This window comes from Scyliorhinus torazame, chromosome 10 (assembly GCF_047496885.1).
Source record: "Scyliorhinus torazame isolate Kashiwa2021f chromosome 10, sScyTor2.1, whole genome shotgun sequence".
NCBI classification, from domain to species: Eukaryota; Metazoa; Chordata; class Chondrichthyes; order Carcharhiniformes; family Scyliorhinidae; genus Scyliorhinus; species Scyliorhinus torazame.
In genome coordinates this window covers 49179896-49205405 of record NC_092716.1, presented here as the reverse complement: position 1 = coordinate 49205405, position 25510 = coordinate 49179896, and the positions used below count along the sequence as shown (strand labels likewise).

Below are 25510 nucleotides of genomic sequence, written 5' to 3'. Positions count from 1 at the left end.
CGGCGGCCATGGTGCTTGGGGGGTTTATGGATCAGATGGGGGGAGTGGACCCATGGAGGTTTGCAAGACCGCAGGCCAGGGAATTTTCTTTCTTCTCCCATGTGCACAAAGCCTACTCCCGGATAGATTTTTTTGTTCTGGGCACGGCGCTCATCCCGAGGGTGGAGGGGACGGAGTATTCGGCCATAGCCGTTTCGGATCACGCCCCGCACCGGGTGGAACTGGGGCTGGGAGAGGAGATGTGGCGGCTGGATGTGGGACTGCTGGCAGATGAGGTGGTGTGTGGGAAGGTGAGGGGGTGTATCGAAAGGTACTTGGAGGCCAATGACAACAGGGAGGTGCGGGTGGGGGTGGTATGGGAGGCGTTGAAGGCGGTGATCAGGGGAGAACTAATCTCCATCAGGGCTCCTAGGGAGAAGACCGAGGGCATGGAAAGGGAGAGGTTAGTGGGGGAGATTTTGAGAGTGGACAGGACATACGCAGAGGCCCCGGAGGAGAGATTACTTGGGCAAAGACGACGGCTCCAGACGGAGTTTGACCTGTTGACCACAGGGAAGGCGGAGGCACAGTGGAGGAAGGCGCAGGGGGCGACCTACGAGTATAGGGAAAAGGCTAGTCGGATGCTGGCACACCAGCTCCGTAAGAGGACGGCAGCAAGGGAAATAGGGGGAGTCAAAGATGGAAGGGGAGCCACGGTTCGGAGTGCGACGAAAATAAAGGAGGTATTCAAGGCCTTCTATGAAGAGCTGTACAGATCCTAGCCCCCAGCGGGGGAACAGGGGATGAGATGATTCCTAGACCAACTGAGATTCCCGAGGGTGGAGGAGCAAGAGGTGGCTGGCTTTGGGGGCACCAATTGGGTTTGAGGAGCTGAGCAAGGGTTTGGGGAGTATGCAGGCGGGGAAGGCCCCGGGACCGGACGGGTTCCCGGTGGAGTTTTACAGGAAGTACGTAGACCTGTTGGCCCCGCTACTAGTGAGGACCTTTAATGAGGCAACAGAGGAGGGGACCCTGCCCCCGACAATGTCGGAAGCGACAATTTCTTTGATCCTAAAGCGGGACAAGGACCCACTGCAATGTGGATCGTACAGGCCGATCTCGCTCCTCAATGTGGATGCTTAGTTGTTGGCAAAAGTGCTGGCCACGAGGATCGAGAACTGTGTCCCGGGGGTGATCCACGAGGACCAGACGGGATTCGTAAAGGGCAGGCAATTAAACACTAATGTGCGGCAGCTCTTAAACGTGATAATGATGCCAAAGGAGGAGGGAGAGGCGGAGATAGTGGCAGCTATGGACGCGGAGAAGGCCTTTGACCGAGTAGAGTGGGAGTACCTCTGGGAGGTGCTGCGTAGGTTTGGGTTCGGGGGAGGGTTTATCAGTTGGGTTAAGCTCCTTTACAGAGCCCCGGTGGCGAGTGTAGTGACGAACCGGCGGAGGTCGGAGTACTTTCGGCTGTACCGAGGAACGAGGCAGGGACGCCCCTTGTCCCCCCTGTTTGCATTGGCGATCGAACCCTTGACCATGTCATTGAGGGAGTCTAATAAATGGAGGGGGGTGGTCCGAGGGGGAGAAGAGCAGCGGGTGTCGCTATATGCAGATGACCTGTTGTTGTACGTGGCAGATCCAGTGGAGGGTATGGTGGAGGTCATGCAGACTCTAAGGGAGTTTGGGGAGTTTTCGGGCTATAAGCTCAATGTAAGGAAGAGTGAGCTCTTTGTATTACAGGCAGGGGACCAAGAAAGAGGGATAGGAGACCTACCGCTGAGGAGGAGGGCGGAGGGGAGCTTTCGGTATCTGGGGATCCAGATAGCCAGGAGTTGGGGTGCCCTACATAAGCTGAATCTGACGAGGTTGGTGGAGCACATGGAGGAGGCCTTCAAAAAATGGGACATGTTACCACTCTCCCTGGCGGGTAGACTGCAGTCGGTCAAAATGGTGGTCCTTCCGAGGTTTCTTTTTGTGTTTCAGTGCCTGCCCATCGTGATCACCAAGGCCTTTTTCAAGAGAGTAGATAGGAGTATAATGGGGTTTGTGTGGGCGAATAGGACCCCGAGGGTAAGGAGAGGGTTCCTGGAACAAAGTAGGGACCGAAGAGGGTTGGCACTGCCAAACCGAAGGAGCTACTACTGGGCAGCAAATGTGGCGATGATCCGCAAGTGGGTGATGGAGGGAGAGGGGGCGGCATGGAAGAGGATGGAGATGGCGTCCTGTAAAGGAACAAGCCTGGGGGCGTTGGTGACGGCACCGCTGCCGCTCTCGCCGACAAGGTACACCACGAGTCCGTTGGTGGCGGCAACGCTAAGGATCTGGTGTCAGTGGAGATGGCACGGGTGCAATGGGAGCCTCGGTGTGGTCCCCGATCGGGGTAACCACAGGTTTGTCGCGGGGAGGATGGACGGGGGGTTCCAGAGCTGGCATCGGGCGGGGATTAGAAGAATGGGGGACCTGTTCATTGACGGGACGTTTGCGAGCCTAGGGGCACTAGAGGAGAAGTTTGAGATACCCCGGGAAATGCTTTTAGATATATGCAGGTGAGGGTGTTTGTGAGGCGACAGGTGAGGGAATTCCCATTGCTCCCAGTACAAGAAATTCAAGATAGGGTGATCTCGGGTGTATGGGTCGGGGAGGGCAAGGTGTCGGCAATATACCAGGAGATGAAAGAAGAGGGGGAAGCGCTGGTCGAGGAGCTGAAGGGTAAATGGGAGGAGGAGCTGGGGGAGGAGATTGAGGAGGGGTTATGGGCTGATGCCCTAGGTAGGGTTAATTCCTCCTCCTCGTGTGCCAGGCTCAGCCTGATACAATTTAAGGTGGTCCACAGAGCGTACTTGACGGGGGCGAGGTTGAGTAGCTTTTTTGGGGTAGAGGACAGATGTGGAAGGTGCTCAGGGAGCCCGGCGAACCATGTCCATATGTTTTGGTCATGCCCGGCACTGGAGGGGTTCTGGAGAGGAGTGGCGGGAGCAATATCTCAGGTGGTGAAAGTCCGGGTCAAGCCAAGCTGGGGGCTAGCAATATTTGGAGTAGTGGACGAGCCGGGAGTGCAGGAGGCGAAAGAGGCCGCCATTCTGGCCTTTGCGTCCCTCGTAGCCCGGCGAATGATCTTGTTAATGTGGAAGGAGGCGAAGCCCGCTGGATAAACGACATGGCTGGGTTCATAAAACTGGAGAGGATTAAGTTTGCCTTGAGAGGGTCTGCGCAGGGCTTCTACAGGCGGTGGCAACCGTTCCTAGACTATCTCGCGGAGCGTTAGAGGAAGGTCGGTCAGCAGCAGCAGCAACCCAGCGGGAGGGGCGGGGGGTGGAATGGGGGATTGCTTGTGGGGGCAGTTGAGCAAGAGATAACATGAATGGTTGGGGAAACTGGCACGTGCGGGAGAGAGCCAGTGTACAAAGCTGTGTAGATATACCATTTTGCCATGTATATATCTTGCTCGGTGCGATTTCTTGATATTTTGTTCCGGGGGGGGGGTTATTGTTTGTAAGGGAGAAAAACTGTGTTAAAAAACTTTAATAAATATATATTTTTAAAAAACTCCACCTATATCCCTCGCTGCCACCCTCTTACGGAGCTGGTGTGCCAGTATCCGGCTCGCCTTCTCCCCATACTCGTACGTCTCCCCCTGTGCTTTCCTCCACTGTGCCTCTGCTTTCCCTGTGGTCAACAGGTCAAACTCCGTCTGGAGGCTTCGCCGCTCCCAAAGTAGCCCCTGCTCGGGGGCCTCTGCATATCTCCTGTCCACCCTTAAGATCTCCCCCACCAACCTCTCCCTCTCCCTGCCCTCTCTCTTCTCCCTGTGGGCCCTAATGGAGATTAACTCTCCCCTGACCACCGCCTTCAACGCCTCCCAGACTACCCCCATCTGCACGTCTACGTTGTCATTGGCCTCCAAGTATCTCTCAATGCATCCCCGCACCCTTCCCACACCTCCTCATCCGCCAGTAATCCCACATCAAGACGCCATAGCTGGTCCCTCTCCTCTCCTAACTCCAGCTCCACCCAGTGCGGGGTGTGGTCTCAGATGGCTATGGCCGAATACTCCGTTCCTTCCACTTTCGGGATTAGCGCCCTACTCAAAACAAAAAAATTATCCGGGAGTAGGCTCTATGTACTTGGGAAAAGAATGAGAATTCCCTGGCCAGGGGCCTAGCAAACCTCCATGGATCCACTCCCCCCCCCAATCTGGTCCATAAGCCCCCTCAGCAACTTGGCCGTAGCCGGCCTCTTCCCCGTCTTGGATCTGGAGCGATCTAATGCTGGATCCAACACAGTGTTGAAATCTCTACCCATTATCAAGCTTCCTGCCTCCAGGTCCGGAATCCAACCCAGCATGCGCTTCATAAATCCGGCATCATCCCAGTTCGGGGCATATACGTTTACCAATACCACCCACACCCCCTGGAACCTACCGCTCACCATGACGTATCGACCTCCATTATCCGCAACAATATTCTTGGTCTCAAACGACACCCGCTTCCCCACCAGTATTGCAACCCCTCTGTTCTTCGCATCCAGCCCCGAATGGAATACCTGTCCTACCCATCCCTTTCTCAACCTGACCTGGTCTGCCACCTTCAAATGTGTCTCCTGAATCATGACCAGTCTGCCTTCAGCCTGGGAGCTTCTCTCTCTCTCTCTCTCCTCCTCCCCCCCCCGCCGACTAGCCATCTCCTTTTCTAGGCCAGTCACGTGCCCGCGCCTCCCGCACCCTCCAGTCCCCCAGACGGCGGACCCCCGCCCCGACCACCTCTTCTATTTCCAGTTCTCCATTGGTCAATGCAGCAGCAACCATATCCCCCCCCCCCCGCTAGATCCATATCTAGCTCTTTTGCTCCCCCCATAACACTCCCGTAAGTCAGCTGACCCCGGCCTCTCCCGCCTTCCCATCTACTCCCCCAGTGTGGAAATCCCCTCTCCCCCTCAGTCAGTGTGCGCTCCTCCGACCCCCACCGCTGTCCTTCACTAGCACGGAAAAAAGCCCGCGCTTTCCTAAGCCGGCCCCACCCCCTCTGGCGCAGCTCCTTTTGCGGCCTTATCTCAATTCGGTAGCATTGGTAGCATTGTGGATCGCACAATTGCTTCACAGCTCCAGGGTCCCAGGTTTGATTCCGGCTTGGGTCACTGTCTGTGCGGAGTCTGCACATCCTCCCCGTGTGTGCGTGGGTTTCCTCCGGGTGCTCCGGTTTCCTCCTACGGTCCAAAGATGTGCAGGTTAGGTGGATTGGCCATGATAAATTCCCCTTGTGTCCAAAATTGCCCTTAGTGTTGGGTGGGGTTACTGGGTTATGGGGGTAGGGTTGAGGTGTTGACCTTGGGTAGGGTGCTCTTTCCAAGAGCCGGTGCAGACTCGATGGGCCGAATGGCCTCCTTCTGCACTGTAAATTCTATGATCTAATTCCCCCATCTCCGGGCCACCCCTCCCTCCACCACCGGTGCCCACACTCTCCCACAGCCTCCCCATCAAATCCCTTCATCCAGCCCCATCCAGCACCCAACCAAGCGAACATTCCCCACACGTAGCTAAAACCATATATACAGCAGACATCCCCCCACATAACCACAGACCCTCAATTTGAGTCCAACTTTTCAGTCTGTATAAAGCTCCAAGCCTCCTTGGGCGTTTCGAAATAATGGTCCCGATCTTGGAATGTGACCCACAGTCGCGCTGGCTGCAGCATACCGAACTTCACCCCCTTCCGATGTAGCACCACCTTGGCCCGGTTAAAGCCAGCTCTCTTCTTGGCCACCTCTGCACTCCAGTCCTGGTAGATTCGGATCTCCGTGTTCTCCCACCTGCTGCTCCACTCTTTCTTGGCCCATCTCAAGACACACACTCTGTCCATAAAGCGGTGAAACCTCAACACTACAGCCCTTGGCGACTTGTTGGCCTTTGGTCTCCTCGCCAGGACCCGGTGAGCCCCATCTAGCTACAGGGGGTTCGGGAAGGCTCCCGCACCCATCAGCGAATTGAGCATCGTGCTCACATATGCCCCGGTATCGGGCCCCTCAACTCCTTCAGGGAGACCCAGAATCCGAAGATTCTTCCTCCTCGACCTATTCTCCAGGTCCTCAAATCGTTCCGCCCACCTCTTGTGCAGCGCCTCGTGTGCCTCCACTTTCACCGCCAGGCCCAAGATCTCATCCTCGTTCTCCGAGGCTTTTTGCCGCACCTCCCGGATCGCCGCCCCCTGGGCCCTCTGGGTCTCCACTAGTTTCTCAATCGCCGCCTTCATTGGCGCCAGCATTTCGGTTTTCAGCTCCTCAAAGCAGCGTCTAAGAAACCCCTGCTGCTCCTGCGACCACAGCACCCATGCTACTTGGTCTCTACCCGCCGCCATCTTGATTTTTCTCCCTCTCACTTTTCGCTGCTCCAAGATCACTTTTTTCACCGCTCCACCCCTGGTCCAATCCATACAATGTCGGGGGAACCTTGCTGTCACCTTCCCACACTGGAAGTCGTCGAACAATTGCCATTGGGGCCCCTCTAGAGAGCCGAAAAGTCCGTTCCCGGCGGGAGCTGCCGAACGTGCGACCTACCTAGGCATAGCCGCAACCGGAAGTCTTAACTTCTTTTGTTGACTCCCCATCTGCTGTATGGTGGCAGATGAGCAGGAAGTGTCAGAAAATCACACTGTCTAGAGCAGTGTTTTCCAAACTTTTCCCTGGACCAGCCGGCCGACCTTTGCAACCCACGCCGGCCGACTTTTGCAACCCACCATTTTCGCTTACCTTCAATGCGACAGGAGAGCTTGCTTGGTCTCACTCCAATCAGGTTTACAGGAGAAGAGGGCAACGCAGATATCAAGTGCTGAGTTCAGCCGGTTCCTTTGTGCTGTCTTCATCTTTGTAAAATCTAACCATGCACATGTAGATCGTTGTGAAGGACAAAAGCAACAAAATGCTCGTTTTACTCCGCATTGGATACTCCTCTGAGATGCTACTCCCTAATGCTGACAGCTCATGGACTTGTGGTGTGTTTTTAATGTGATGTCATAGAACATACAATGCAGAAGGAGGCCATTCAGCCCATCGAGTCTGCACCGACCCACTTAAGCCCTCACTTCCACCCTATCCCTGTAACCCAATACCCCCTCCTAACCTTTTTGATCACTAAGGGCAATTTATCATGGCCAATCCACCTAACCTGCACATCTTTGGACTGTGGGAGGAAACCGGACGGCACCCGGAGAAAACCCACGCAGACACGGGGAGAACGTGCAGACTCCGCACAGACAGTGACACAGCGGGGAATCGAACCTGGGACCCTGGCGCTGTGAAGCCAGTGCTATCCACTTGTGCTACCATGCTGTTCTGAGGCGCAGCTCTCCAGATTCAGTTGTGAGATTGTGGCCTGTTTGTGTCTCAGGCCCTCTCTTCCTTTATTATAAAATGATGCACCTTCAGTTCTTCACAGTCCTCTTGCTTGCATGCTGACAGCTATAAAAAGGAGGAATCTCTCCTCCGTGATTTCCCATCCAAAGAACGGGCATCAGTATACGTGCGCGCGTGACCTGCTCGCTGCCACCTCTTCTGGTGGGAAGATTCCATCGTTCGTATTTAAAGGATCGTCTTGGCCGGCATTCTCAACTTAAAAGCCGATCACGGTCAGCACAAAAGCCGGCCCCGGCTGTTGGGTGCTTCTCCGCCATTGAGAACGCCGCGACTGTTCGCTCTCTGATCCTCCCGACACCTGCCCACAGCGCACCTGCAGGTCACGACCCGCCGTTGAAAAATCCTGGTCTAGAGACTTCCTGCTAATACCATGTCAGTGACTCTGTTGCCTACCAGGAGCACCTGCATGAACATGTTATTTGTGGAAAGTAGTGGGAGAGATGGGATTGGGGCATGTCTGTGGAAGTGGCAAACTTGAAATTTCTTTGAGGGGCCTACACTAATTCTGTTTCCAATATTTGTGCAAACTAATGGGAGCAGCAAATTTTATTTGCGACTTCCAAGACTTCACAGTATTTGCCGATGTGATATGGAAGGCAATAAACTTGGCCACCTCTTTTGTACATCTACAAAATACTGAACATGTACAACTGACTTAACTTGTTTCAGATGTTTTGGAAAATCATCAGTCTGAAGATGGGATTGAACAACCAGCTTTTAAACGTCAACGTGTAGATATTTCAAATGGGCAGCCAATCCAAGATGCAACAATAAAGGTAAAGTCGGAAAAGTGTGTGCTTCTGTCAATTGAAGATTTTACAGAATTATTGTTTGGAAGTTATTGCTGAATTACATTTCAAATATATGGATCTGTGAAAAAATATCTTTGGAAGTAAGCACCATTTTCTGAAGTTTGAAGTTGGTACAGCATTACAGTTTGTACACTTTTAACTGCAACTCATCCCTACACTCATTTGTGTGCAAAAAGTTGGCACCTGATTTGGAATAAAAAATACAAATAATTTAGTCAACTCTTGGTTTTACACATCATTCATCACCTGATGAGAGAATGGCTCTGCAATATTGAGCTACACAGAGTGGTCTCTGGAAACCATTTTCCTTTCCTCGCAGCAAAATATCCATCTTACACTCCTGAACACATTGATGGGCCAGATGAAATTGAGAACTACTTTGGGAAGTATGGGTGGCACAGTGATTAGCATCGTTGCCTCACAGTGCCAGAGACCCGGGTTCAATTCCGGTCTTGGATGACTGTCTGTATAGAGTTTGCACTTTCTCCCCGTGGCTGCGTGGATTTCCTCCCACGATCCAACGATCTGCAAGTTTTGGCCATGCTAAATTGCTCCTTCGTGTCCAGGGATGTACATGTTAAGTTACGGGATAGGATGGGGGAGTGGGCCTAGGTAGGGTGCTCTTTCAGAGGGTCGATGCAGACTCAAATGAGCTGAATGGCCTCCTTCTGGACTTGGAATTCTATGATTCTATGGAATCAGAAACATAAGTCTGCGTTCTGCCAATTCAGTTAAAAAGAACAGTATAACGTCAATTAACTTGAATGATAATTTTTGTGACTGGCCACTTACTATGTTGGACTGATTTATCTTAATTCATTCTGAAGCCAAATGGTAAAGTAGGAAACCAGATACCAATCTTTATTTAATTCTACATTTATTTTATTTTATAAAAAATCTTTTTATTGGCATTTTCAAAATTTATAAACAGTTATGTACATTTTTGGCCGTGTTTATTTCCTGTATTATTCAGAAAGGTTTGTCTTGTCCGTCCCTTAAGTTCTTCTATTTTCATTCTGCCGCCCTCTGGCTCGGCGTGTGGTCCCCCTAAGCCCCCCCCCCCGGTCGTATTCTTTGGGGGAGGGGGGGTTCCCCTCCCTTCCTCCCCCGTTTCTTTTCTTCCTCCACCAACTTCGGCTGTGTTTCCCCTGTGATTGGTGGCACATCACTGCCACCAGAAGTCAATTCTGCATTTATTTACAGAATACAACATTACAGAGGGCTGTGGCAGCTCAGCCGTTGAGTATGTTCATAACTGAGATTATCCAATTTCTACATATTAAGAACATCAAGGGATCTGGATAGTGCAGGAAAATGATGTTGAAGCAGAAGTGTTGCCATGAATGGTGGAGTTGGCTTGAATGGCTTACTCCTATTTGTTATGTTTTTAATGGCAGAGCGGTGCCCACCAATTTGTGATGATGAACAAATCTTACTGTTCTCTTTTTTGCCATAATTTTGTATATTATATGCTTTAATGATGATAAACGCCAGGAAATTTGCAATGCTTGCCCAGCAATTTCTGAGTCAGTCATAAGAGTATTTAATAACCAGTACCGTACTCAAATTTAACCACTAGATGGTGATGTTGCTACATCTCTAGCGAAGGGAGAAACCTGTAAGTGTGCTTCTTAATTACATAATCTTCCAAAAGATTTTTGGTGGAGTAATTACAAATTTCTGTGATTAAAGTACTAACATCTGATGTGGTGTATTTGTTTCAAAAATAATTTAAAACTTGATGATTATGAATTCTGTGCTAAAAAGATTTCCAGTGTATAGATATTTCATATGGGTTATTTGGGATTATGGTGCGTATGAGCAGCATATACATTTTTCCTTTAAATCAGTGAAATGTTTGGACATTTTTTTATTAATACTTTAACCCTATAGTGTACCTGTGTGGGAATGCAATCTGTGTTTTCAACGAGCTTAATTGTTGTCCTTACTATGTGTAATATTTTCTCATTATTGAAAATAATTTTGAGAATTTTTCATCACGTTTATGACTTATACATACTTTCTATTTGGCAATGACATTTTCATTTATTCATTCTTGCCATCACTTTTGACTTGGTTTGTAAATGACTTCCAACTTTTCAAATATTCCTTTCAGAGATGTCTAGCATTCATTTCTCAAGGGAAGATCATTATAAAAATGTAAAACGTTAAAGCTTAGTAGATATTTGTCCGTTTAAACAAAATAAACTGATTCACTGTAACCATTGAAAGTGAATAGATAAAATGCAAACCCATTTAAGAATTTGGAAATTTGGTTATATATCCAATTTTGCGAGCAACGTTGTTATTATTTCTTTTCTCTTTTTACAGTCTATTCTCTTTGACATTAATCAAGTCATTTGCTTGCGTCTTGATAATATTGAAGCCAAAATCCAGGCTGTGGAAGCAACTTGTAAAGCTATCGAAGAAAAAATAGACTTGGTTCTTAATAAACAAAATAGTCCTATCCAGGTCCCCATGGTGGCAGGATCTCCTCTGGGTGCAACACAGACATGGAACAAAGTTCGCAGGTAAGCCTCGTGCTGTGGAAACAAACATTCAGGAAAACAGATTGCAGGCAACTTGTGTGCAACGCCGAAGTGCAATATTGCTTTGAAATGGCCAACTGCTGTATGGAGTGAAATCCAGATTGTTGTCTTTGCTTTGACAAATAGTCATTGGACTTGAAACATTTGCTCTTTCCTCTCGCAAAAGATGCTGCCAGACCTGCTGAGATTTTCCAGCATTTTCTCTTTCGTTCCAGATTGTTGTTAACTGCCTTCATAGAGTGTGAAAGGTGGGAGTTTTTAAACCACACATGGAGTGTCTGTACTTGGTTGAATATGTGCTACAGGCTTGCTGTGAATTTTTTATTTCTTCTGATATCCCACATATGTTGTATTAATAAACTGATGTAATTCGGTATTGTAACCGTAATTACTGTGGCTATACTTGTAAAATGTGTGAGATCACTTGCTGCTATGATCATTTGATGGAAACTGATGGTGATCAGAAAGGATTCAAAAGAACAATAGTTTAAAGAGGCGATTAGCACAAAAGAGAATTTGCCCCAGCGTTTTTAATTGCATTTTCTTCACTTTCCACATAGTGTGAATTATTTTGAGCATCTAAATCTTTGACTATCTGATTTGTATTCTTTGTTGAACATTTTTTTAAAAAGTGTTCTATGATCAAGTTAAATACGAGAGACATTTGCACAAAAGGAAGAGTTCACCCTGTGCATTTATAAAACTGATGAACCAGTCAGCATCAATATCCAGATACACTCACCTCCGTTGACTCTTTATTGCCCATTACCAGCTGCCTATCCTTCTGCAAGTAAGCCCTTCGAACCCGGGGGGGGGGGGGGATTACCCGCACAAACAAAAGTCAAAATCAACTTTTTTTTTCTATATATTTAGAGTGCCCAATTCATTTTTTCCAATTAAGGGGCAATTTAGCGTGGCCAATCCACCTAACCTGCACATCTTTGCGTTGTGGGCCCACGCAAACACTGGGAGAATGTGCAAACTCCACACGGACAGTGACCGAGTGCTGGGACCGAACCTGGGACCTCGGTGCCATGAGACAGCAGGGCTAACCATTGCACCATCGCGCTACCCAAGTCGAAATCAACTTGCTGATCCGAAGCAAAAAGATTGAAGAAGAAAGACTGGGAGACAGTGACACGTAAACAAGAATGTTCATCTTAACTGCCTGAACCCACCACGCCAAGGATAACAGGAGGGAAAACTATCTCTTCAAACCACCAACACCTCCTCTATCAGAGTGGCCAGGTTCCACTTTGTGAAATGAGGCCCAGTCATGAGCCACCCGTATTCCACTAATCCTGGTCAGCCGAAACGGTAGCCTCTCCCGACCAGCTTCCTTCCCAGAAGGGTTCACCTCATTCTTGCCCACGTTCAATTTATATTCTGAAAAGGAAGCAAACTTTCTAAGCACCTTCATTATCTTCCCCACATTAGAGAGAGGGTCCATGATGTACAGCAATAAATCATCTGCATACAGGGACACCTTATGCTGCCTACCTCCCTTCTCTATACCCTTCTACCCAGCCAACGACCCAAGTGCTATGGCCAACGACTCCATTGTGAAAGCAAACCGTAACGGAGAAAGTGGACATCCCTGCCTTGTACCCCCATATAACCGAAGTACCCCAAATTCAGTGCATTAGTACAAACACTCGCAGTGGGAGCCCTGTACAAAAGCCTAACTCACAGAATGAATTTGGGCCTGAAGTCAAACGGCCCCAATACCTCAAAAAGGGACCCTCACTCCACCCGTCAACTCTTTTTTTTTTTTTCTGTGCCCATGGAGATGATTACCTCTGGATCCACCCCTGACGAGGGCGACAGCACCACATTCCGAAGTCTCCCAAGGTTGGCCAACAACTGCCGGTCCTTATCAAAACTTGTCTGATCCTCAGCAATTACCCCCGGCAGGCACCTCTCCAAACGGATAGCCAGCACCGTAGCCAACATCTTTGCACCAGCAACAGAGAGATGGGCCTATATGACCCACATTCAAGATTACCACTCCACGAATTGGAGAATCATTAAACATGTCTAACAGATGTGGCCCCAACACCATTGCAAACTTTTTAAAAAATTCCACAAGGATTCTGTCTGGGCCTGGTGCCTTCCTGACTGCGTTGAACGAACACAGTTCATAATTTCGTCCAGCACAAGGAGCGCTTCCAGCTCCTGCCCTCTTTCCCTCCCCACCACTGTGAAGACCAATCCATCCAGAAACTGTACCATAGCCGAGTCTTTCTCCGGAGGCTCAAACTTGTTTAGATCCGGTAAAAGGTCTCAAAAGCCCCATTGTCTCTGGAGCAGAAACCAACCCTCCCTCCGAGTCCTTAACCTGGACTACGTCCCAAAAGACCGCCAACTGCCTCAGCTGGTGAGCCAATAAATAGCTGACCTCCTCATACGCGTAAAACATCCCACTCACCAACTCAAACTCCATCTGAAGCTTCTTCCGCTCCGCCAACAGCTCTGCCGTTGATGCCAGCGAGTGTTGGCGGTCCACCTCAAGGGTGGAATCCACCAACTTCTGCCTCTTCGCCCTATCAGACATATCTCTCAGCTTTTTAAAAAATATATATTTTATTTGTTTTTTAACATTTTACACATAAAACAAAACAATACAATAAGAAAGAATAAAAGAAGAAGCTCCCCCACGCCCCCACCCCCCCCACACACACTACCAACCAATACATACATGCCTTGGAAAATACTGCCCCCCCCCCCCCTTAGCAGCTGACGATGACCAACTCTTTAAAGTGAAGAATAAACAGACTCCATCTCTTATACAACCGCTTAATTGCGCCCCCACCCCATCAAGTTTTGAAAACTTGACCTTCTCAAGATACAGAAACCCCATCAGGTCCCCCAACCACACTGAAGCACAGGGCGGGGAAGTTGACCTCCACCCCAACAGCACCCACCTGTGAGCAATCAGTGAGGCGAAGGCTAAAACATCCATAACCGCACCCCCCCACAGTTAGCAGGTCTGACACCCCATCCAAATTTGGCCTCCAGGGGTCTGGGCTCCAAGTGTAAGATTGCTGAAGAAAGCACCCCAAAACTTCTCCAACTTCGGACAAGACCAGAACATATGTGCCAGCTTGGCCGGGGCTCCTCCCACGCTGCTCACGGTGCCCCCCCCCCCCCCCCAACAACGGGCTCAATCTTGACCTCGGCAGGTGGGTCCTGTGCACCACCTTTAATTTTATTAATCTAGTCTCGCACACGAGGTTGAGGTGTTCACCCTCCGCATTAGCTCACACCACAACCCTTCCTCCAGCGCCACCACCGCTCCTCCTCCCACTTGGCCGTCATCCCCTCCAACAACACCATACCTTCCAGAGTCCTCCCATAAGGGAGCTGGCTTCGGGGGATTGTCGTTTTGTATGGCAACTACTCACTTCAGGTATCTCGGGGCGCAGGTAGCTCGAGACTGGGCCCGGCTCCATAAATTGAATTTTACCAGCCTGGTGGGCAGGATCTGTTGCGGTGGGACAGCCGCGATTACCCCCCTTCCTCAGCCCCACTAATCCGGTCATCAACAACACCCCTCCAACAACAAGGAGGACAGTGTCACTGGAAATGTCAAGAAAACCCTCCTGGCAAAATGATGTACCTGCATCTGCATATACCTAAAGGCGTCTTTCCGTGGAATCCCAATTTCTACACTAACTTCTCCAAGCTCGCAAACTGCCATTCCAGAAATAATTCCTTAGTTTCCATGACCCTCTGCTCCTCCCAACCCCAAAACTCCGCATCCAATCTCGCCGGCTCAAACAAATGATTCTCTTGAGTTGGGATCAACTTCGACCCCTGCCCCTAACTTAAATTAAATTGTCTCCATATTTTCAATGTGGCCATCACCACCGGACTACCTGAATATTTTCCTGGGGCCGTTGCCAATGCCCGCAATCCCGACCCCCTACAAGAGCCTGCCTCCATCCTCACCCACATTGCCTCCAGCTCCCTACCCCACACCCGCAACTTTTCGGCGTTCGCCGGCCAATAATAAAACATCAGATTCGGTAGGGCCAAACCGTCTGACTGTCACCCTTTCTGAAGCACTGTTTTCCGAATCCTCGCTACCGTACCTGCGGCAGACAAACTAAGCAATCAACCGTTCCACCCAAATTTAAAAAAAAATGCTTTTGGCAAGAAGAACGGTAAACAATGAAATGAGAATAAAAATTGCGGCGACATTCATCTTTACCAGCTACCCAGCCTGCCAGTGATAGGGGGAGGCTGTCCCACCGCAACAGACCTGCCTTGACCCTGCCCACCAGGCTGGTAAAATTCAATTTATGGAGCCGAGCCCAGTCTCGAGCCACCTGCACCCCCAGATACCTGAAGTGAGTAGTTGCCACACAAAACGGCAATCCCCCCCCCCCCCACCAAGCCAGCTCCTTTCCCCAGCGAGAGACCAAACAGCACTCGCTCTTCAAATTCAATTTGTATCCTGAGAAAGCCCTAAATCGCTTGAGCAGCCCCATTATATCCCCCACTTTGGGAACTGGGGTTGGAAATATGTATTTTTGAGCATAGCTCCATCCTCAGCATTTTTTCCATCACAACTTCAATGCTTTCTTGCTCCTAAATGCCTCTCAGTTGGGTCAAATATTCAAGCATGATTTGTAAACACAGAAAGGTGTATTAAACCAAACCAAAAATAAACAATGCCCAATTGTCTAAAACAATGTCTAAAAGCAGAACTCTACATTCTCAACCCTAGATATAAACCATATTAGGGACAGATATAACACCTCCACCTAAAAAAAGAAAATTCATCTGGAAGTGATTGGTTTTCTGTTACAGACTAAATAACATTTCTTATTGTGATGTGGAGATGCCGGCAACTGGAGAGAGGGATAATCACAAGATAAAGAGGTGGTACGAGTATGTACCACGTACCTGGTGGGTGGTGTTCTCGCGTGTAATGGTGGTACCCATGTCGATAATCTTAAGACGTGCCAGATCATCGACATGCGTACCACCATTACACGTGAGAATACCACCCACCATGTACGTGGTACATACTCGTGCGACTCGGCCAGCGTTGTCTACCTCATACGCTGCAGGAAAGGATGTCCCGAAGCATGGTACACTGGCGAGACCATGCAGACGCTGCGACAACGCATGAACGGACATCGCGCGACAATCACCAAGCAGGAATGTTCCCTTTCAGTAGGGGAACACTTCAGCAGTCAAGGGCATTCAGCCTCTGATCTTCGGGTAAGCGTTCTACAAGGCGGCCTTCAGGACGCGCGACAACACAGAATCGCCGAGCAGAAACTTATGGCCAAGTTCCGCACACATGACTACGGCCTCATCCGGGAACTTGGATTCATGGCGTTACATTCACCCTCCACCATCTGGCCTGGGCTTGCGAAATCCTACCAACTGTCCTGGTTTGAGACAATTTACACCTCTTTAACCTGAGATTATCCCTCTCTCCAGTTGCTCCGTCAGGACCTGTAGACTTAATTACCTGCAAAGACTCGCATTCAAAGTATCGTATTGCACCTTGGACTTTGTCTATATATTTTCTATATATATATATATATATATATATATATATACATATATATATATATATATGTTTCTGGAACCCACCTCTTCATTCACCTGAGGAAGGAGCAGTACTCCGAAAGCTAGTGATTCGAAACAAACCTGTTGGACTTTAACCTGGTGTTGTCAGACTTCTTACTATTTCTTATTGTGATATTTCTCTTAATTCTTGACTTTACATATATGTCATTCTCCAAAATAAAATTCTCTTCAAACTACATTGAAATACAGGTTACAAATTCCTACAAATTTCTGGTATGCAAATTAATTCGACTTCATCAGTGACCCACAGAGAATCATTTTAAAAGTCACATACGCAATAGAGCATCAGTAACAATGTTGATTTTCCCCGCAACATGGTGGTTGAAGCAGATACATTAGCGGCCTTTAAGACTTATCTGGAGGCACATTAACAGATGGGGTATAGAAGGATACAGGCGGTTGGTCTAGATTGGACACGTGATTGGCGCAGGCTTGGAAGGCTGAAGGGCCTGTTCTTTTCCTGTATTGTTCTTTGCTCTCTTTGTTTTTTGTTCTAAACTACCATCCGTTCTTGATTCACTGAAGCATATATTTTACATTTTGAGGAGCCAAGACCAGACTTAACTGTTCCCTTTTTAATTGTGGAATATTCCTGTTGGCAAGAGATAGGTTTTCTTGAAAAATAACTGATTGGATGACAACACTGCTCCCAACACCGCTCCTCCATCCACGGAACTGGCGTCAATAGCCATTTTGAATAGTTTATTGTAATTTGGCATGCAAAGAGCAGTTCATTCATTAATATGGCTTTCATGCCTTCAAAAGCGGCTTCGCGAGCCCCTGTCCAGTTGAATTTCCTAACTTTCTTTAACAAGGTTCTCGGGGAGCAACTTATGGTGCTGAGACTTCGAACAAATTTCTGGTAAAATCCACTCATTGTTTCATGACACCCTGGACGAGTGCGCAGACAATTCCAGCCCCACTTGACCCAGGGTCGCAACACAGGTGAAAATTAAGTTAAATATCCAATGTCTGGTTTGATCGTGATTAAGTACAGCCACCTATTTTGTAAATTGTAACACAAATAACCTTCTAATGTTTAACATTAATTAGTATTAAATAGCCAACAATACAACTGGTTACTACTATCTAATTCCCAACCACCCCTTTCTAACTCACCTATATTTATATACACACACACACACCATAATGGGAAAGAGTGGTGGAGTGGGAAGAAAATACTGACAAAAAACAAAAGATAGAGATCATTGACTTCAGGTGGATATCTTCCAGTTAATTCCTTTATGCAGTTTTGGCCTTCAGTTGTATGTTATCTTCTCCTTCAACATAGGGGTGACACGGTGGCGCAGATGTTGGCACTGCTGCCTCACGGCACAGAGAACCCGGGTCCGGTCCTGGCCTCAGGTCACTGTCCGTGTGGCGTTTGCACATTCTCCCTGTGTCTGCATGGGTTTCTCCCCCACAGCCCAAAGATGTGCAGGGTAGGTGGATTGGCCACGCTAAATTGCCCCTTAATTGGAAAGAAAGAATTGGGTACTCTAAATTTATTTATTTTTTAAAAAGTATTTTCCTTCAACTTGTAATGGTCTTCACTGTAGACTTGTAGAGACAGCAGGCAGCAGCTGAGCAAGGGAGAAAACACAACTTTTTACTTCGAAGGTCTTCTGCTGGGTTCTCTCCAAAAACTCCCACCTGGCAGCAACCAACAGCTGTTTGTTGTCAGGCAGAACACTGACCCTGGCCAATCCTTTGGCCAGCAGCAAACCAATCGATCGACTCCCTCCAATCTGGTGGGTGCCAGAAAGTCTGGGGTTTCCTTTCCCACACACAAAACTTAAGGACATAAAGTTCCAGTTGTAAAGCTATTTAAAATTTTGAATTCTATACTTCCTCCGCTTGACTTAAAGGTATATCTCAATTTACGATTCCCAGACAAAAAAAGCAATCAAGGTAAAATAAAAGATTGGATTGGATTTGTTTATTGTCACGTGTACCAAGGTACAGCAAAAAGTATTTTTCTGCAAGCAGCTCAACAGATCATTAAGTACATGAAAAGAAAAGGAAATAAAAGAAAAATACATAATAGGCAACACAAGGTACACAATGTATATAGATAACACCGGCATTTGGTGAAGCATACAGCGGTGTGTTAATCAGGTCAGTCCATAAGAGGGTCATTTAGGAGTCTAGTAACAGTGGGGAAGAAGCTGTTTTTGAATCTGTTCGTGCTTGTATCTCCTGCCCGATGGGAGAAATTGGAAGAGTGAGGATGCCGGTGGGAGGGGTCTTTGATTATGCTGCCCGCTTTCCCCAGGTAGATGGAATCAATGGATGAGCGGCGGGTTCGTGTGATGGACTGGGCTGTGTTCACAACTCTCTGAAGTTTCTTGCGGTCTTGGGCCGAGCAGTTGCCATCCCAGGCAGTGATGCAGCCTGATAGGGAGCTTTCTATGGTGCATCTGTAAAAGTTGGTAAGAGTTGATGTGGATGTGTCGAGTTTCCTGAGGAAGTATAGGCACTGTTGTGCTTTCTTGGTAGTAGCGTCAACGTGGGTGGACCAGGACAGATTTTTGGAGATGTGTACCCCTAGGAATTTGAAGAAGAAATGGAAATAAAGGGAAATCAAGAATTCCAGTGGCGGCTATGGGACATCTGGTGGTCGCACACAAAGTGACTTCTGCTTGGAGGTGTTGGCTTTCGCCATTTCGGCCCCTTTAATGGGTAACCTTTGTGGATACAGTGTGAAGTGAGAGGAGGGTGGTGGTCTCTTCCCCCAGAGTGGAATATTGGTGGGGTATCAGACCCGGCAAAAGTCAGTGAGAGCCCTGGCTGCGGAGTTGGAGGACAATTGTAAAAATGATAATCTTTATTGTCACAAATAGGTTTACATTAACACTGCAATGAAGTTACTGTGAAAAGCTCCATGTTGTCCCATTCAGGCACCTGTTAGAGTACACAGAGGGAGAATTCAGAATGTCCAGATTACTTAACTTACCTAACAGCATGTTTTCAAGGACTTGTGGGAGGAAACCGGAGCACCCGTGGTGTAGCACCTTTAGAAAAGTTGGCGGATGGGGAAGGTGCAACATCGCTGGCTGCCATACTGCCTGTGGGGCAGTTGATGGACTTTATTAAGGGGGAATTTTGTCAACACGAAAGGAGGTGCATGCAAGGAGACTGGTCTATTGCGATTGAGGGAGCAGCAGCCCCTCTTTGCGGGACCTAGGATCGTGTGGAGAAGCGTTTGGAAGCGCAAGGTGTGACAATCCAAGAGATAGAAAGGGCAGTGTCGGACAATAATGTCCGGATTGTTTAGTTGAAGGCGAAGATGGCGATGCTGAGGGAGGACTGCAAGGTGCTGAGTGCGTGGATGGACGACCAGGAGAATCGGTCCATGCGGCAGAACCTTCAAATGTGGGTTAGCCGACAGGGTTGGAGGGAATGAGTGCCACGGGCTACGTCTCGAGATGTTTGAGAAGTTGTTGGAGGAGAGTATCTGCGATTAAGGCTCCTAGTGTGGATCGTGTCCATTGGTCCTTGAAACAGAGGCCGAGGGCTGGGGATCTGCCACGGGCGATGATTGTGCATACGCACAAATTCCAGGACAAGGAAAAGATTCTGAGGTGGGCCAAGGAGACTTGAGTAGCTGGGAGGGAAATCATATGCGGATTTATCAAGACATTGGGGCTGACCTGGCCAAGCGACGGGCGTGGTTTAACAAGGCCAAGGTAGCACTCTTTCGATAGGTTCGGTTTGCGGTACTGTACCCGCAAACATTGGGTGACTTGAGAACGTTATTTTTTGATGCTGGAAGAGGTGAATGACTTTGTCGAGGAGCTTGAGTCGGGGAGGGCCTGGAATGCTCGGTACTTTTTAAAGATGTGTTATGTACATCTAATATTTGGTTTTCAGTCAGGGTGGAGGGAGTGGACTGGTGACGCAGTTGGGTTTTTGGTTGGGATTAGGTGAGGATGGAGAGGGTGGTCATTTTGGACTGGCCCAGGTTAGTGAAGGGGCGGATGGTTGGCTGGGGTTTGGGTTATGTGACGATGGCGGACCTTGGCAGAGGGGGAGGTCGGAAACCCCCGGTGAGGATTGCAATGTGGAATATGTGTGGGTTAAATGGTCTTGGGTGTTTGCGCAACTTAAGATTTGAAGGCAGCTGTGGTTTTCCTGCAGGAGACACATCTACGGGTGAAGGATCAGATGCGGTTAAGGAAGGGATGGGTGGGGCAGATGTTCCACTGTAAGTTTGATTCTATGTCGAAGGGGGTTTGCGATACTGTTCAATAAAAAGCCGGCATTTGTGGTACCCATGGAGGTGCGAGACTCTTGGGGGCTGGTTTGTGATGGTGAGTGGGGCGTTAGCGGAGGTATCGGTGGTATTAGTGAATGTGTATGCACCCAACTGGGACAACACTGACCTTATTAACAAGTTGTTGGTGTCCATCCCGGACTTGGATCCCGATCAGTTGATTATCGGGGCGTTTTTAATTGTGTATTTGACCCTAGGGTAGATCGATCCAGTTCCAAGTCAATGGCTAGGTTGGGGATGCCGAGGGAGTTGTGTATTTTTATGGATCAGATGGGGGGTGGACCAGTGACAGTTTAGGCACCTGGAAGTGAGGGAATACCCTTTCTCGTGTTCATGGTGTATACTCCCGTACTGATTTCTTTGTGGTGGGGAAGATGGTGTTGTTGTGGGGTCGTGGGGGTAGAGAATGCAGGGATCGTAATTTCGCACCGCATTTGGTGACGTGAGGTTTGAGACAGGACACGTGCGGAGACCAGGTTGGAGGTTTGACTCAATGCTTGTGGCAGATAAGACTTTTTATGTGATAAGGTAGCCTTGTCGATAAAGTATTATGTGGAGCTTGAAAGATTTCTATGGCCACCTTCTGGAGGAAACGTTGAGTGAGTGGGCAAAAGCTTGGCACATATGGATATATGTGAGGTTATCCACTTTGGCAGCAAAAGTAGGAAGGTAAATTATTATCTGAATAGCTAAGGATTGAGAGAGTGGAATGTGCAACCAAACCTGAGTGTCTTGTACACCAGTTGCTGAAAGTAAGCATGCAGGTTCCACAGGCGGTAAGGAAAACAAATGGTATGTTGGCCTTCATAGTGAGAGGATTCAGTACAGGAGCAGGGATGTCTTGCTGCAATTACACAGGGCCTTGGTGAGACCACACTTGGAATAAATATTGTGTGCAGTTTTGCTCTCTTTATTTGAGGAAGGATAATCTTGCTATGAACATCGAACATTCAGTGCAGAAGGAGGCCATTCGGCCCATCGAGTCTGCACCGACCCACTTAAGTCCTCACTTCCACCCTATCCCCGTTCCCCAATAACCCCTCTAATGAGATCTACCGTGCGGAATTAGTGAGGTCTTGCGACACTAAAACTCAGTAGAAATTTGAGTTAAACTTCTCGGATGCAAACAAGAATCTTTATTGCCTCTATTTGATTACAATTAGGAGAAACGTAAATCTATTCTCAAAAAGGTCCGGCCAGCAAAAGTACTTGAAGAGAAGTAACTTGTACACAATTTAACTTTCAAAATAATACAGAAATGGTTTCTTGCTGACGGCAAAACAGCTTGCATTTACTTCCAAGAGTTAGAGTGGAAAAGTGAAAATATGAAAAATAGAGATAGCGAATAGTTAGGTCAAAGTATAGGATTATCCCGGAATAAAGATGGCCATATGGACCATCATGTTTAAAGGAAATCCTATCAGTCTTGAGCCATCTATCTACACCTCTATGTCGTCCTAATTGGTTTGGGCTAGAATCAAATACATTTAATTCGATGGTTAGCTGTCAATCCTTAATGTGCAACATAAGTTCTGAATGTTTCATGTTTAAATATTTGTGTATGTTATGGAATGCGATTCTGTGCTATTATCAAGACTGGTTTCTACTGGTTTTCTGCTGACTTTGCTTTATCCACATTTTGAACAATGGTGCCTTCATGTTGCTATGGTGCCTACTTCGTCCTTGATCTGATTACTGGTACAGCTCATTTCTTAATGTCAAACTGTCTTTGAAAATACGTTTATTAGAACAATAGCTTTTTCATCTTGCTTAGTGAAAATGTTTTTATCTCCAATTAGTTTATGCATCTGTCAGGCTTTTTGTGTCTCTGTTGAAGCTATGTGTTTTGTCATGATCTGAGGTTATGAGTGCTGAAATCCTCATTTTAACATGGGTTTTAAAACTGGGGCTTAATATTTACACTAAATAGCCTTTTACCTATCAGATCTATCAGGAAATAGTCGATTACTATCAGTCCGCGCTTTTGATAAATCAAAAGATCAAGTGAGATATATCACAATAAGATAAACAATATAATAAATCCGATAGGATAGGTAAAAGCGCAAAGAAGAACTCATTCATAGTGTCATTGCAGTTTTAAACAATAGAGTGGGCAAGCATTGCATTACAAGCATTTCAGCAACAATTATTATAATTCTTAAAGAATCATTATTATAAAATAACAATTAATTAATTAATCGAATTTGATTCTACTGATTCAGTATTAATCTATTAGCAATATGTTAATAATACAGTCAAATAATTGATTGATCAGTAACATTTCAACAATAATATTGCATTTCTATTTCATCTGATGGTGGTGCAGTGGGGGTCAGTGTGAATCATTCTGACTGTTGGGCCCTTCCGTTCAGTGAATAGTTGTTTGTTGCACAAGATACACTGGTATGTTATGTAAATAATGAATCCTGCTACACAGGAGAAAGAGATTATTCTTACTGTGGACATTCCAGTGTGCCCCAACCACCCGCAAAGTTTCTCCCAGATAGAGATATCTGGGGGTGGATCAAGTTTCTTGATTTCCTTTTGGATATGTGATGCCAGATCTTTAACTCCTTGCGAATTATCTGGAATGAAAGTGCAACACTCCGCACCAATCAGGGCGCAGGTGCCACCTTTTTCGGCTAGCACATAGTCAAGTGCCATTCGATTTTGTAATGCTACGGTTTGAATTGCTCTCATTTCGTCAAAGATTTTAATTAGGGCAGTGGTGGTGTAATTGGCTACGTTTTGTATGATGGTTGTTATTTTATTCAATTCATTGGCCATCCTTACTTCCCAATAGAAAGGAATAACTGTAGCATAAATTGCATCTCGTAATGTTAAGGCACGTTTATTTCTTCAAGTGGTTGGATCTGAAACATAAGGGAGATGAGGAAGATGACGGATGGCAGGTACTGTGTATCCTAAATAGCAAGACCCTGACCAGTATTTTGGGAGCCAGGAATATGCTTTGTCATTACAAATAAAATAAGTCCCATGATAAGCAGAGTATAAGTAAATATCTTCTAAGTACCAATGATCTGAGAATGTTTTATTATTTGTGATGTTATGTATGCCTGTTATTGTTGAGGACCGTTCAGTTCTTTGTAATAAATTTTGTGTACATTTATAAGCTGTGTTAACATCCAAATAATTAGTACAAAACCTATTGCCCATTTTCATCTCTTTAGAGTGATTACTAATGAGGCATATTGATCCTTTTTGTTTAATATTAGTTGGGAGGCTAATACATTGAGGATCTTTGTTAGAGTTATATTTAAGTTGGTGCCATCCTGAAAAGGTGTTTAGTGGATAGCCTGCTGATTTCCATAGGTTAATAAATTTCTTGTACCTTCCTTTTTCACATGAATATGTTCCAGAACGGACCACTACAGAGCAAGGGACACTTTGATAAATGTACCATTCTGCTGTTTCTGAAGCATTAAAGTGAATAGTTAAGAAGGGAATACCCTCTCCTGAGTTAGTAGGGGTTGCAATGCATATCCAATAATTAGAAATGTTGAAATTTTTAGCATATATCTTAGATGTGTAATGGAATGTGTTCTCATTCAGTTCTGGTACAACATTTACAAAGCCAATCAAATCACTGAAAATGAATATTACGGTAAACATTTTACAGATTTAATATTTATACGCGCGCTTCACATGTGATGCGTGGATCCAATTCTTTCCTTTTAATTTTACAGCGGATTGGGTGATGAGAAGGATATAGTCCATCCTTTTTCAGTTCCAAAAGTGCATGTAGAGAAATATGGAAAGAATCACTAAGAGTGGGGTTCATTAGTTTTTTGAAGAATCAAACATAAAACACCTTTGAGCTGGAGTTAAGCTGTTCAACATTTCTTCATGTCATTGTCGTCATTGTGTGCGTCCCTATGTGGGAACGGCTGGGAGGGTCTAGAATCCTTGTACGCAAGTCTGGGTGTGTCTTGTTGGAACGTAACTCTAGGTGTGTCTTGTCTGTGCGTGTTTCGTGACTGGCCAGTCTGGCCACGGGGTGGAAACTTATTGAATGAGTCATTGGACACGTCACTATCATTTCTTGACTCGAGTCGTTGTTTATTTTTTAAAAAAATATATTTTATTGAAATTTTTTTCCCTGAGCAACATTTTTCCCGCTTACAAAACAAGCGAAACGATAACAGTAACAAAACAGAAATTTTTTAACTTTTTAACAATAATAATAATAGTAGTAATAATATACAAGTAACAAAACCTCGTACTCTATTGACCTATACTCAACTGCCTCCCCCCCTCCCCCTCCCCCCTGGGTTGCTGCTGCTGGTCATCCGTCTTCCCTCTAACGTTCCCCTAGGTAGTCGAGAAATGGCTGCCACCGCCTGGTGAACCCTTGAGCCGATCCTCTCAGGGCAAACTTTATCTGCTCCAGTTTAATAAGCCCCGCCATATCGTTTACCCAGGCCTCCAGTCCGGGGGTTTCGCCTCCTTCCACATGAGTAGGATCCTGCGCCGGGCTACGAGGGACGCAAAGGCCACGGCATCGGCCTCTTTCGCCTCCTGCACTCCCGGCTCTTCCGCAACTCCAAATAGAGCTAACCCCCAGCCTGGTTTGACCCGGGCCTTCACCACCTGCGAAATCACTCCCGTCACTCCCTTCCAATACCCTTCCAGTGCCGGGCACGCCCAAAACATATGTGCGTGGTTTGCCGGGCTCCCGCCACACCTCCCACATTTGTCCTCCGCTCCAAAGAACCTGCTCAATCTTGCCCCCGTTATGTGTGCTCTATGTAGCACCTTAAATTGAATCAGGCTAAGCCTGGCGCATGAGGAAGAGGAATTTACCCTGCTTAGGGCATCAGCCCACATACCCTCCTCTATCTCCTCCCCTAATT

General features: G+C 47.2%; 1 protein-coding gene across 5 annotated transcripts in view; it reads left to right on the top strand.

Annotated features, from left to right (window-relative positions):
* The window catches only part of banp (BTG3 associated nuclear protein), a 314498-nt gene that overhangs the window by 86141 nt on the left and 202847 nt on the right, over positions 1–25510 (top strand). For 3 of the 5 annotated variants that reach the window (XM_072518077.1, XM_072518074.1, XM_072518076.1), the window contains exons 3-4: positions 8059–8165; positions 10533–10732. In XM_072518077.1, the coding sequence (XP_072374178.1) occupies positions 8059–8165; positions 10533–10732 (307 nt within the window). Of the gene's footprint in view, positions 1–8058; positions 8166–9796; positions 9820–10532; positions 10733–25510 lie in introns of those variants that run through there. The other 2 variants (XM_072518079.1, XM_072518078.1) reach the window with 2 other exon arrangements.